At 28.0% G+C, this 16,136-nt stretch overlaps 1 protein-coding gene across 2 annotated transcripts in view; it reads left to right on the top strand.

Annotated features, from left to right (window-relative positions):
* The window catches only part of LOC102677970 (puratrophin-1-like), a 217,670-nt gene that overhangs the window by 130,339 nt on the left and 71,195 nt on the right, over positions 1 to 16,136 (top strand). For both annotated transcript variants that reach the window (XM_031508933.1, XM_006612466.2), the window contains exon 9: positions 5,569 to 5,694. In XM_031508933.1, coding sequence (XP_031364793.1) covers positions 5,569 to 5,694 — 126 coding nt within the window. The remainder of the gene's footprint in view (positions 1 to 5,568; positions 5,695 to 16,136) is intronic.

The following is a 16,136-nucleotide window of genomic DNA, read 5'->3' as shown; positions in this document are numbered from 1 at the left end:
GAATATATAAATTATATTTCTATTTTCTGTATTATCAGAAGTAGCAACACTTTAAATTTTACATCCAACTTTTAAAGAATCATCCCAAATGTTCATTCTCGTACCTATAACTCCGTTATATACACCGTATTTTCATTTCCATGTTTTCTTTTGTTGTGATAATAACTTTCCACAGAAAATGCAAAAAAAGAAAAATATAAGAGCCACCTCAAATTTTCCACGATCTCGCACGATCTTGCCGTAAAAGTTGTAGAAAGTGTCTATATTAATTTGCAGTGACGCGTTATCGAGCATTCCCTCGAGCGATAGGATCGCCCGTCCATCCTCTCTCGTGAGAAGATGCACGCGGAAGCGACGCGCGCCACGCTTGAACCTAAATACCTGTCCGCCGTGTCACACGTGTGTTCACACGGGAGGACGTGTCCAGGCGATAGTACGCGTGTCGTTGACGCCTCCGGTTTGCAGACGTTCGCACCTGCACGCGCGGCCACCGACGCCATTTGATCGTGGATCGTGACCCAGTGACCCGCATAACCTTATGATCCAAAGTGTTCGATCATTTCTTAATTTGCGTTACGTGGAAAAATGAATTTTTTTTTTTTGGTGGTAGTTGTTTAACTATTAAACGAATAATTCAGAAAATAATTAAAAATTTAATATTTATAACTTGTCTTTGATGGAAGGATGAAAGAAGTCATGTCGATTATTTTAATAATAGTAATAATAAGTTGTCTGTAATAAAGAGGAAAAATTATTATGTAAAATGAAAAAAGATTTGAAGAAAATTATTACATATATATTTGTATATATATGTTGATAATAATGAGGAGAATCTAGATTAATTGTTTTGTATAATATTTGAAGCATTCAATGGATATAGATATTTAAAAATTGAAAAATAAAATTGCAGATATATGAAATTTAATAATTTGTTGACAATGACTTCTTTTTTCAAGTTTTAAAGTTTAATATTTGTTTTATATAAATATAAATATATATAAAGTACTTTGTTGCATATACGTTTCTGAAACATTTTCAGAATCGTATAGATTTCTATTTGTTGTCTATTTATGTGTTTTAATTTTGTAAAATTAAAAGTTTATACATGTTTGAGTACGTGGTATTGAGAAATCAAAATATAGAACATGTAAAGTTCGTTCATAAAATAAGACATAAAATAAAACGTGTAATATACTATACATGTATGTATATCAGTGTTATAATATAATTAAATAAAAGAAAAGATTTCATTTGCATTGAATAGAACGTAAAGAAGAATTATTAAGATATGTTATGTAAGTGAATTTTTGTTTCAAAACGATTTTTATTGTACTCACATTACTAAATATCGTCTGGAACAATGCTAATAATAACTGTGGTATGCCTAACAATGAGTTTAAAGCATACCACACCAGTGCTGAAGGTGCTAACGGGATATCGAAGAAAAGTGCTGGGTTTTAATAGCTTTGTAACTATTGATTCGCCGAAGAATAGTTGGTAGTTAAAGGTTATTTTCTTAGCAGTGAATGAAGTCAGGAATGAATTTATGATTATTGGACGTGATGTGTTGAATGAATGCCGTTCAAGAAATTTCTGATTAATTTTTTATTTAAGAATTGACAACTTCTTCAAATTTATTGCTGAATTGTATTTTCAAAAATTAAATTCGAATCACTGAATTCGTTATTTGATATACAATTTTAAATATACGTTCATTAAAATAAAATAATAAAGAATGCATATTTCTTTTATATCATAACAAATATCACTTTCGTTTTGTACTTATAAACATTTATTTATTCTTATAATTAAAAATATTATAACGTTATATTCCTCTTTCTCCTAATCTTATTTTGAATATATGTAATAATTGCAATGTCTTCAATGATTTGAAAATAGAGCTGAAATAAATAGTAAATAATTTTATTTAAAGTATAACTTGAAATAAGAAATAAAATATTTTATTTGATAAATTTTTAAAATAATATTTCATTGAAGAATATCAAAAATATTTTGCCTTAAAATATCTTGTTTATTTTAATTTATTTCCTTTATTTTAAATATTGTTGTTGAAAGCAATGGTTCATTTATGAGTATAAAGTACATAATATATAATTTCTTAATCTTCTTTTACATATATATTCACTGTATATTAAAATTGTATGAAACGTATATTATTCATTGTATATTGAAAATTATAATAAGCAAGCAATAAGAATAGATCAAAGAATAAATCGAAAAAAATCATATTATTTTGTGGTTCAAATTGTTAAAATGAAAATATTATATTTGGCGAAATTTTATTATTACATCTTATTTAAACTACTATTTAAGCCATTATCTAAGATATTATAATATTTAAAATATTATTATATAATGACACTGCTTGTAAATTAGTTTTTCTAATAATACATACATGAAAAATGAATTTCAATTTCAATATTTTATTTTGAATTCTCATTTATTTTATTATTATTATTTTTTTTTTTTTTTTGTAAAGTACTAAATGTACTAAGTGTTCAATGACGTATATATAATAACATTTATTTACATTCTACAACGTAACAAATTTACGTACATATATCCAAATCAGAAAATCTAATAGAATCGTAATAACATATCATGAGAATGAAGATTTTTAACACTATTATCATTATCTAACAAGAAACACTATTGATGATAGAATTTCACAGATTTTTTTATATAAATCGAAAGTACATATCACAAATCATAAAAATGTAAATTAAAAAAGACTACTAAAAGATTCGACCTTAAGAAATTGACAAAGAGCGAATGAAGGACAGTAGAAAAGTAAAGAAAAAAGTTAATAATTATCTTTATTGTATAAAAATAAATTATAATAAATGAATGAATAATAATAAATTAATTAGAGAAAAATAATAAATAAATAAAAATACCATAAATAAAAATAATACTAATCTATAAAATAATCTAATCGTTAAATGATACATTTATTTTATATAATTTATTGAAATCATAACAGTGGTTAATTATTTATTATATTTACAATAATTTTCTCAATGACTGCAACACTTTTCCTTTTATATCTCGACCAATGAGACAATCTAATTACTCAAAACTTAGTTTTCGTTTTTTTTAGAATAAAACGCTTCTAACATTTCAAAGACAATCGTGTCTCGAGTATTGTTAAATTCAGACAGAAATTTTTTCTATTATTTTTTTTCCTATAAATCATTATCTATCATTTATTTATTATCATTTATTACAATTTATTTTTAACTTTCTAACTTTCCTTCTATTTTTGTCGATCTCTTAAAGTCAATCCAACTTTTAATACCATTTTTAATTCTCTTTTTTACGATATATATGTATTTTGTAAATAATACAAAATATGTGCACCCATATCGAAAACTTCGGTTCACAGATCAAAAGCGCTCGAACGTGCAACAACCGCTCACTAACGTTCTCACTAACTTTCTACTCGATTCTCCCGCTTCTCCGTGATCCATCTCTCGCTAACCATCTTCCAGCAGCCGGCCGCTCGCAATTACCGGCATACTTTTTCAAACGGCCAAATCGCGGCGAATTAATCCTCCGCTTGCTGCGTTCCTCTCGCGCGTACACGCCTCTGCCCAATCGTTTTCCAACTAACGCGGCCCAGTGACCCGAAAAACGCTACATTGCTCGCGATCCCAATCGTTTCTTCATTCAATGTGAGTTTCTCACCTCGTATTTCGTCGATTTTTCGTCATCGACGATGACGAGGACGACAAAGGTGAGGAAGCAAGGACGCTCCTGCGTTCCTCCTTCCATCTCTCCTCCGGCTGCTCCTGTTAATTATTCTCGCGCACTTTTTACATTCTCGTCAACGACGACGAATCATTAATCAAGCGTGACGCGCCTGTGTCAGCGATCTAATTATCGGCCGAAACAGCAGACGTATGTATGCTCGACGTGATATTGCGATCGAGGATACTAGACAGATGGATGTAGATATGAAGATTAGCATTTTAGTGGATGGAAAATTTTGTTCTCCTTTGGTTAAAATTTTTTATTTAGTAAAAAAAAAAAAAGGGAGATTTAATTTTTAAATGGCTAACGTAGGACTTAATGATTTTATTTATTTGAAAAGTTAAAGTTTATAAAGTTTGTAGATATATTTCGAAAAATAGAAAAATATAATATAAGATATTTTAAGTAAATTTTGTTGTTTTCTTTTTTTTCTTCTGTGAGAGGAAATAAATAATGGTGAATTTTATGAGGTAATAAGAATGGATTATAGAATGCCAATTTTCGCATTAATGAGATATTGATACGAAAATTGACTTTTTATTATCAAAAGAAATCATGAATTTGTAGAATTTTGAAAACATATTTGTTAAATGATTTAAGATTTCACTTATCATATGAAATTTTTTTTATATCTAATAGCGTTTAATTCATATAATGATAAAATTATGTATATATATTATGTATATATAAAAATATTGGTAATTTATTTTTATAATTAAAATTGATAATGTTCGAAATCTTCTCCATAATACGTTTATGTAAATTCTTAAATTTATAATTTCTAATGTTTAAAAAGTATATAATAATATCTAAAAAGAAAAAAACGACAGTTAAATAAAAATTTAATTCATCCTCTGAATATTATAATGAATATTTTACGTTATATTTTTGCATTATGTTTATTTGGTGTAGTTTTCTTTTAAACGCATAAATATTTGTAGTCTTGTCATAATAAATATTTTAATTTTACGTTTTATAAATACTTTAACCGTCTGGAATAAAAAAGAAAGAAAAGTTAAAAAGATGATAAATGTTTTTTTCCCTTCCTTTACATTTGTTAATAAATTACTCGAATTTGACTTTACGAGAAGTGTATTTATCGCGGGAATGCATAGGAGCACATAAAACATGTGTCGTGTATTCAAACGTTTCACTCGAAATCCGCTATGACGTTCATAAATAACCAGACCTCCACTCGTCGAACACGGAACGGCCACGATCGTTTTTAATTATTTAAGCAATCCAGACGGACGTTAATTACTCACTGTCCTGCCATGTTAAACTCTGTATGCTAGAAAATTTGCAAATAGTAGTGCATAGTGAAGTTTCAACGTTGCTGTGTTGTGATCATTTCTTTGAAATTTATTCCTCGTTCGCCAATTTATTACTTATTTTTTATTATTAAGAACAAAAAATAAAATTCTACTTTACTTTAAAGGTTAATTTTTTATCACAAATTAATCAGATATTAAAATTGTGCAGTACATCAAAAAACGTATTTAACAGAAAAGTATGTACGTTTATTTTTGATTTATAAATAAAACGTAAATTGAATAAAAAATTTTTTTTTCATTTCTGTATTAAAATATATTAAATATAACGTTTAATGAGCGAAAAAAATTTTTGTTCAATTTTCTTTCTGAAAGATATTTTTAAAGCCTCATTTATTTATAATATTTTTTAAATTAAAAAAAAAAAAAGAAACCAGTTTTCATAATTTTTTCTTTTTTTTGTTTTACGTCTACTTTTCATTCATTCAATTACTTTTTTGTTAATTTCATTTTACGATTGCAGGTGTTATCTTGGTTTTGCAAAAAAGGCGAGGACGTGCTCACGAAACACGGGCAACACGCGGCGACGAACTTGACAGCGGCGCGACTTCACGAGAGGGAATTCGAGAAATTCTATTTCACGTCGATGGTGAGTACACTAGTGAGTGCACTTTATATTTTTTTTTAGTAATAAATTGTATCTGTTCAGTTTTGATATTTATATTATTTTAGAAAAAAAAAAATCCAAAAACAAATTATAATCAAAAGTGTTTTGATCAAACTGGCTTAAAATTTGTCATAAAAGTTTTCTTTTAAAAGAAAATTTATTTAATTTAAAAATCTTGATTTTGTACGTAGCGAGTGAAAGTTGAAATAATTCTCAAATTTTTATTATTTTCTATGTTTTAAATATAATTTTGTCCAAATTATTTTTTACAAAAGGATAATATAGCATTAAAATTGTAATAGTTGATTTTAATTAACTCTTAAAATTACATTTTTCAAATAAAAAATTACTTTATATACATATAATTCATTATACTTACAATGTTTCATATAAAACAGAATTATTATTGATTTTGATAAAATAACATGTTAGTTAAATTTGCATAAGATAAAGTGAAGACTTTTGTGACCATATAAACTGATTAATAGATGATAGTGCAATGTATTCTATTGATCAATCATTTTCATTGTACCAATCTCGGTATGATCTGAAAAGCAGAATAATAATTACGAAGCACAAGTCCGATAGATATTTTATAGAAGCTTTGACACGAATGTTGCGCTAACTGTTTCAAATAATGGGATCGAAAGCAGCTCAGAATCGACCCATATATGTCTAGAGATTTCACTTTTTTCACGTCTCATCGAGCCTTTCGTCACGGTTCAATACGGAAGAATTCCCGACAAGAGGCGGTCGAAATGACTGAAAGATAATAAAAGATTTCTTTGTAGTCGATTGCAAGGATCACTATGAGTTTCGCAAACTTCCTCTTGTGTTACCGGTCGGATTAATCGAAGAAAAAATACATGTGTCTCGTTTAAAGAGAAAGAGAAAAAAAAAAATAATGAAAAAGTAGGAGAAACTATATTAGTATTTGGTCTCAAGGAAGGCGTTATTATGGTTATTAGATACCTCGTAGATTGAATTTGATCGAAGATAAAGATTTCATTTAGATCGATTTAACAATCGAATGTGTAACGATGACTTTCAGATTTAGATGGATAGAAAAGATATGAGAAATGGTTTTAATGTGTCCATTCTAGTAAGCCATGTATATCACTGTTACAAATGTGATTTTGAAACGAGAATATTTCAATTTGAATAAAAAATTTAATTTTTTTTTCATCAAGTACAATTGAAAATAATGAAGAAAATTTAAAAAAAAGATGTTAGAATAATCTATAGATCCATACTATTTTATCGACGAATGTTCCGTCGATAATAAAACTTTTTTTATTTAATTTTTTAATAATAAAAACTTTCAGCATAAAAACCGAAACTTACATTAAATACTTACTATTATTATATATTAAGAGAATGAAAAATATTATATATAAAAAAACTATATAATATTCTAAAAAAAGGAATCTTCATAGATCTCGATCGAAGGATCGGTAACTTGATTTTCTAGTCTTGTGGTGCCGTCTAGCGTCACCTGATCCAAACAAGTTTCCTGCAATGCCGACCGAAGTGTACCGCATAAATTAAACTACTTCGAAAGCACATATGTCCATCAATGGCAACGATTATTTTTCTATCGCGACTTTTAAAACTACTGAAATCTCATTTACATTCCATAATAGTGCAGATTGAATCGTAACCATTAATTGGAAGACGCGAAAGTTGTTCGCTGACAACTTTCGCAATTAGAAATGTATTTGCAGAATAGTTGATTAGTCGGTGCAAACTGAGTGGATAGTAATGTCTAGTCTTATCAAACGATCGTATAAGCCCGTGTTCTTCGACGACATTTTCCGTTCGTTGATAACGGGGCCAACGCGACAACGTGGCCTCCGCTTTCTGTGTTTCCCATTTTCTCGATAAACGATCGTAAAAAATACCAAACAACCTTGAATAGCAATTAAGTAAAAGTATATGCGAAGAATGATCTATTCCCTATATTCGGACAATTTTTTGTCGCTTATCGCTGACGCATTTTATCGGTAACGTAGGCAGAAAATTATTGGATAATTTATATTTGAACTGTCAAGTTACGGCTGGCTTTGATAATTTGAATTTAAAAATAATATTATTTATATATATATATATATATTGAATTTAAAATTTAAATAATTATTAGAATATTATTTATTCTAGATTATTCTAGGTTAAAATTAAGAATTTTTCGAGAAATAGAATTAATCTAATTTTTATTAACCATCTATGATTCTTGTAAATGTACTATACTAAATACATTTACAAAATATTTTATTTTCAAAATATAATATTTCCTTTCTTTCTTTATCTCTTTCTTGTTTTTTAATTATTGGTTTAATTGTTGTTCCATTATTAAGTGGATAAAAAAATAATATATAAATACGTTTACTAGGTCAGTTTACTAGGCGTTGACTAATCAATTTACTAAGCTGTAAATATTTATACATTTATAAAAAATTAAATGTATGAAAGTTTGCAGAATATTTATAATATACAAAAATATATAAAATATTTTATAATTATCTAAAATAAAATACTCATTGTGATATTATAGAAAAATGAAATCTTTATTTAGATTTTATTCCAATTGTGATAATGAAAATATAAAATTACAGTACTCTAATTATAATGTATAGTTCATAATGTATTATAGTTTTCAAAATCATTTAAATTTTTTCCAGATCTATTGAATTTATGTACATTAATTTTATTATTCGTTCTAAGATGATTTTATCTTATAATTTGAAATTAAATCAAATTTTGTAAATACTAATATATATCTAAATCTATATACCTAATATGAATATCTGAAAAATTTCTAATCTCAGTAGATCATTTTTCAAACACAAGATTATCACAATTATAAAATAAATTTATCACAAACAATACGAACCACTTGAAATTGATTATCTTATAGAATTTTTCTAGCAATCCAAAATTTCATCATTTATCGAGATAATTGATTTTTGTTACTAAAATTATCTATTTCTGTTAAATAAATTACTTATTCCCGCTTCAAATATCACGACTCATCCCCCAAATAACAATTTTCAAAATGATCGTCAATTTACCAATTTACGCTCGACTTTCTCCCCGATTGATAACCGAGTTCAAGAGGCTCAAAAAGAGCCACGATCACAGCGCTCACTGGTTTCATCTCGTCCTATGGCAGGGGGCGATCGATTGTCGAGGAAGCACGTTAATTAATCATGCGGCACCCACTTCAATTATCCCGCGTTCCACGCGTCCCGTCGTTGGATCATTATCCAAACTGCATTGGACATTTCTTCGTGGCAACCACGTCCCAATGACCCCGATCAACGCATTGCCCACACGCTCCTGTCATAATTGTCAACCGATGATCGAGAAAACTGTTTATTTAGGTCGTTCGAACGGAACTGGAACCTATCGCCGATTTATTATTAAGCGATCGCAGCGCGCGTCCAACCCGATATTTGGAGCGTCCGGTTAATTGCAAAACGTCCAGTTAAAGAGCGTATCAATCGAAATGATCGTAAATTAAATCGACGATAAAGGTACCGGTGGAACGTGGACCGGTTCGAAACGTGGATGAAAACAGGGCGATATTGAACCACCCCTCTTGATCCAAATGCATCCAAAATCGTGCTTAAAATCGGATAATAAGCGAATGTGAAAATTTGTTTTGAAAGTTATTCCGTATATATAAGGAAAAGTGTATATAAGGAAATATAGAATTGAATTATGGAAAATAAATTGTTTTGTAGTTCATTTATAGTTATATTTATGGGATCGAAGAAGAAATTTTCTGCTTTTGTTAAAATAATTAAATAACGTTTTAGTTTAAGAAAAATTAAGTTTTATTACAGTTTATATAAACGAAATTTTAATGAGTGATTATTTAGGATTATTAGGATTTATTGTGGATTCTTATTATATAAATTATTATTTATGTATTATTATACGAAGACGGACATCAAATATAAATAAATATAATTTTTCGTGTTAGTTTCTATAAAAATGTAAAAGTATGGCATTAAATTAATCGAAAAGAAGAGAAAAATACATACACTTTCTGAAAAATTTGAAGTATTGAAGCATACGATTTTGCAATCCATTTGTGAACATAAACTCCAATTATTTGAACGAAAAATGATAAATAATAATCATAAAAATCATATTCATAAACAGAGTTCTATTATATTTTCTCTTTTATCGTGCTCCTTGTTTTTTTAACCTATTTACATTTAATTAAGTATGTAGATTTTATATCTTAAGTGTTGCACTATGGATAACACGGTTATTAAAATTTATCGACTATGAGAAATAATTTACTTTTCAAAGAAAAGAATTTTAGAATGTATTTCAAAATTTTATTTTAAACAAAAAGTGCTCGATCCTGTTTTGAAAATAATCATACTAATTTTTTTTTTTTTTTTTTTTGCTATTTACAATTTGCTTTCGCTTTTCACGATTGCGAATTTCTCCAAAATTCTTCGAGTGAAAGAGGACAAGAACTTCCAATTACTGCTCACGCTTCCCCTTTACGTAGAACATAAATGACTCGATTTAATTTATTCAATCGTGCCAACAATTGAGAAATCTAAGTGAAAAATTTATTTTCGTAAATTTAAAAAAAAAAAGCAAAAAGGAAAGTTATTATATTTATTTTAAATGATACGATTCTATTTAATAAAACATTTCCTTATCTTTTATCTCTAATTTTTTATTAAAATCAAACTATGGAATAAATACTGCTATCTCAAAAAAAAAAATTTTTTTTTATATTTTATATAAAGAATTTTATATATTATAATATATTGAATTATAATATATTATTATATATTTTATATTTATTTCTTTATATATTTCTATAATAAATATAAAGTTAAATATACAAAAAGATCTATTAAACTTCTAGTGATATTCTAGGGACTTTAATGATTCCACTTGGTGCTTTATATAGATTAAATTGCATACTTATGCTCTGGCATAAACAAGTAGAAAAAAAAGAATAGTACAAATAATGGTACAAATGGTGTCTGGTTTCGTATTTGACACATCAATTTTTACCCGGAAGGTCAACGATGTTTTCTCGAAGTACTAAGCGGTGTCGCGCACCGGAAATCGTGTTCGACCGTGGCCTTCGTAGTGTACCGGTAACCTAATTACGCAGCACAGAGGAGGAATAGCGAACGTGACATGAATAAAAACGAGACATTTGGAGTTGTTTTAACGGAGCGCACATGGAAATCGCAGCTCGAAGCGAGGATCTCGAGCGAGCAGAAAATTCTCGTGATCATCAAACGAGGAAATATATTTTTATGTCGATCGATCATGAAAGTGGATACAATTTTTCTTCTTCTCCGTTGGATGGAGAAATATCCAATTCCAATTCGCTTGTTTTTCAGAAGATTTGATTGAGTTTGAATTGAGAGTCCTTTCTGGAAACTCGTTGATTATTGGCCAATTCCGGTACAAATGATAATTTGATTGGAAATAAAAGTGCAGCAAAAGTTTTTTGACAGTTGCATCTTGTAATGCTTTGCTTTTTATTATTGATTTTATGGCTTTTAATAATTTCGAAGTAGGTAATTTGTCGAGTTTTTGTTGCCCTTCCTAAACACGTGGAACGTTATAAGTTTCGAAATTGAGTTTAGAAATTGTCGAAGCCAATTCAATTTATCGTCAGATGTTGAATTGACGAATTTCATTTTTTAGATTTTGTAATACTCAGCTACATTGTTGTAAATTCTAATAAAACTTAATAAAGATAGCGAATTTTGGAAAATAATTTAATTTTTTATATAAAAAAAACTTATTATTCATAAAGATTAAAAATTCTCCATTATGATCGAAAAGAAAATTTGTTTCGAAGAACGAATATTCATTCATATATATAATTATTTAATGTAAACTTAAAATACTTTTAATTAACTATATCTTCTTCTTCTTCGTTTTAATGTCTTTATCTTCCAAAAGTGTTTCATATTTTTACAAACAATCTGTCTATACTCTTATCGAAAAATATTTTACTATATACTAAACTATACTCATTATAATCAAAAACCAAATTTTTCGATCGTATAATTATCATTATGTTGTTTTGCAACATTCAACAACAAATAATTAAAATCCAATTCCTTTCGAATACATATGTTCAAGAGTTTACGAAACCCAATTAAACCCAAACAAAATTTTAGCACGAACAAGATAACGATTTCCTTCCGTCGATCACCTCGAGAAGGATCCAACTTTCCAACGTGTATCCTCGGCCAATGTGTTCGCTCGCGGAACGATGATTGCGACGCGTTATATCCGGTGGAGAGTGGACGCGTGTCGCGAATCGCGATCGGGAAATCGTTTCGAAAACTCGATTGCAACAGGCTCGAATCGGCACAAGGCGGTCATGCTCGTTAGCCCCGTCGTTTGATTTCCCCGACACCCTGCAAAATCGTTCGCGGTTAAGACGCGCGAGAAATTAGCCGTTAATTAACCAATGAAAATATTGGAAACAGGCGGCTCTAAGACCGGTTATTGTCAATCGAACGAGTGAAAATGTTAATCGCCCTCTTCGAATCTGCGATCTTTTTTTCGAGCGATTTATCTATTTGCTCCTCGATTCTACGAGCAGATTCGATGAAACTTTCGAATGAAATGATCAAGCGTGGCGGGGATTACGTGGGTTGTTGTTATTTAGAAGTTATTTCGATTTGATTTTATTGCCAAGTTTTTTTATCGTAAAGTTTTTTCACATGCGATTGCAAAACTTTTGGATCGAAACTGTTTTTTTAATTTCCGTGCTTGTTCTGTTTTTGTAAAAGTGTAGAGATATAGTATTAATGTATTCGATATTTAAATCGAATTTATTTAAAATCGAAAAGATTCTCGGCGGATATTGATTTTTGATAAAACAAAAAAAAGAAATAAATATAAAAATAAAATGAAATTCAAAATGACTGTATGTATTGATTATATAAAAGCAAGATATCTGAAAAACTTTTGTCCATTTTTCATTTTTTGAAAAAATTTATGGAATACGCGTGCATTATAATTATAAGAAATTATAAATAAAAAAAAAATAAAAAAAGAAATAAGATAAAATAAATTTCCATAATGCATATATTGTGTCATTGAATATGTTAAATAGTTATGAATCATTTGATGATGTAATCAAAGAACTGAGTATTTTCGATCTATTTAAGGCACAAATGAAATATTATTTTTAAATATCGCGATTGATATTTCGATCGTTACCAAACAAGATTTTTTAAAATTCAAAGATTAGAAGGAAAAAAGAACGATAAGTCTCTTTTGATTAATTTTTTGTTTTCACCAATTAATAGATAAAAAAATTGTTTTGACGAATATATGAATATTAAAAAAATTCAAAATTTAAAATTTTATTTAAACAATTTTATTTAAATAACTTTTTTTTAAATTATTTATTTAAATAATTTTATTTAAATTTAAATATATATAGTCATAAAATATATTGGATAAAAATTTTTTTATAAGCTTTTTGAATAGCTTAAAATATCGAAGCTTAGATTTTAAATAAATAAAATGAATCTAAAAGTGTAATAATTTTATTTAAATTTAAATATATATAGTCATAAAATATATTGGATAAAAATTTTTTTATAAGCTTTTTGAATAGCTTAAAATATCGAAGCTTAGATTTTAAATAAATAAAATGAATCTAAAAGTGTAATAATTTTATTTAAATTTAAATATATATAGTCATAAAATATATTGGATAAAAATTTTTTTATAAGCTTTTTGAAAGCTTAGAATATCGAAGCTTAGATTTTAAATAAATAAAATGAATCTAAAAGTGTAATAATTTTATTTAAATTTAAATATATATAGTCATAAAATATATTGGATAAAAATTTTTTTATAAGCTTTTTGAAAGCTTAGAATATCGAAGCTTAGATTTTAAATAAATAAAATGATTTTAAATAAATAGATTTTAAATAAATAAATAATAAAATGGATCTAAAAGTGGTGGAAAGAAATATATACGTTCTTAAATCTTGCTGAATAAAGCTCGGCGATACATTTTAGCCCCCTAACACTTTTCACAGTAATAGATCCCGTTTAATGCCTCCACGAGTCCATTCGTCGCTCGAGGATCGATACTCTACTTTCACATTCAAATGACAAAATATTCCTCCCGCTGGATGATCATCGATCAATTCGATTGGCCGTCTTATCTAAGAACCGAGGCCGCATCCGCGAAATTGGGAGTTCGAATTTTATTAGCTCTAACCCCCTCGAAAGAAGGCTCGTGGCTGGTCGCGCGAGAGAGCTTAATCGCCTGATCTGGCTCCGTTCCACGCGCAACGCCCACCTAAAACTCGATAGATTCATCGGGTCGAGGGATGGATCCCTCTCGAAAATGAACGCAACATCTGTCGAGGCGATTTTTTTTTCTGGTAATATTGATTATTTTAAGTGGATGAGATGGATGAGAAATGAATCGTGCGAGGCTCTCATTTTTGAAATTTATATTTAACATCGTTGTTCGTGTTAAATGTAATTGATTTGATAAGGGGAGGATATTTAGGTTAAACTTCGACTTTGATTTTGTGTCATGTGATGTCATCATGTGTATTATAGAAAGTGAATGTTTAATGCTATTTAATAATTATAGTTATCAAAGAAGATAATGTTTATTATTATTATTATTAGATCATTTCATTTTACTTGATTTGTTAAAATTTATCAAATATTTTGAACCATTTTCATAAGATTTTATGTATAGTCAATCAATCTGCATATTTTCAAATATAGTGAAATAATGAAGTAATTCGGTCATATCAGTATATCGAAAAATTTAGAATCATTTTACATAATAATTTATTAACTAATGTTAATAATTTGACAAATCATAAATTAGATAACAAATTGATAATATATTCAGAATCGAAGAATAATTTCAGAAATTTATTACTTTTTTTTTAACTTATCATTTACGCATATCGTAAATTTCTTTTAATATTTATAGCTTCTAATATTTATAACTTTGAAAATTTCTAACCAACGATGTCAAACCATTAATTACGCAAAAAGAAAACTCATCTTGCATCGCGTTAAATTCGTTTAATTTAAAAATTATAAGCAAAAAAAATATATTCCTCTTACATCCTCAAACAACTCGAAACACCTCCATCCATCATAAAAGATAAAAGACAACGAGCAAATTGCCTATCGAATAACTTCCACTTGACCGATCGCGAAGAAAGCACGAAAAATAAGGGAACACGCATTTATCTGTATAAAACATAATCGTATCCGAGGGGTCGATCGAAGAAGAACGATGAAACGAGATGCATTAACCCATTAGTGCTTTCGTATATGCATGCGGGTGCAATCGTTCGACAGAGATGGAGCTACGTGTTGTTACGCATAGCTGACCGCACGTAGCGTAGGTGTAACACGAAAAAATAAAGCACGAGTATGGTTCGATATATGTGGGTTAATCGACGAGTGAAGTGGAACGTCGCCACCCGATGCCTCCTCGTTAAGAGTCTTCCGGGTCTTCTTCCTCGTTTTCTGGGGTAACTCTTTCCGAGTTGCTCAAGGTATACTATAGGTATTCATTTTAATGATATTAAGATTTTTTTTTAGGGTAGGAAGTTTATTGGCAAAGATTAGATTTAGAAAATCATAAGTGAATAATGTTTATTTATTTCTTGTTGCATGAATTGTAATGTAAGATATTGATTTTAATTTGATTATTTAGAAATCATTGCGATTCCATTTATTTATTGATATTCCTTTTGCGTTTTTTGATTTTCTTCGTATTCGTTTTAACGATATTGAAAGGTATTCGATTTTCTTTTTTAATGTAAAGATAAAAATTACTTTGAAAATTATTCAATTTTAGAAATTATCGTAATATTCTCGATTTTATTTCGTTTTGTAGGATTTTTGTTCTATGAGATGCAGGATATTGATTATGAGATTGAAGATTGCTTCGAAAGTAATTAAATAAATAATGTTTATCTTATTTTAGAATTTATTTTTTCTTTTTCAGGTGTTAATACTGATGATTAAAATATTAAGTGCAAATCTGCTTATATGATATAATAGTGTTACATTTTATTTAAAATAATTTATTTCTCCAAATAAAAAAATAATAAATAATGATATATATAATATTATTGATATAATTATCCATTATTTAATTGCTAATATTTCAAATAAACCAATATATTTTACATCTTCAAATGACACCATTGAAAATAAAAATCCTAACAATTTTTCAATTCTAAATACAATTTGTTAAATCCAGTTCACATTGTGCTATTGCGTAATCTCTTAATTTTTATAGAATCAATCCATGAATCGCGTCGATTCATTCCGCGATGCTCATTGTTCTTCAAAACAACGTGAGAGCTATCTTAATGAGATCGTGTATTCTCGCGACACGACAATAT

This window comes from Apis dorsata, unplaced genomic scaffold (assembly GCF_000469605.1).
Source record: "Apis dorsata unplaced genomic scaffold, Apis dorsata 1.3 scaffold_113, whole genome shotgun sequence".
In the NCBI taxonomy this organism is placed as follows: Eukaryota; Metazoa; Arthropoda; class Insecta; order Hymenoptera; family Apidae; genus Apis; species Apis dorsata.
Note: the sequence above shows the minus strand (reverse complement) of the source record. Positions and strands in the feature narration are given on the sequence as shown.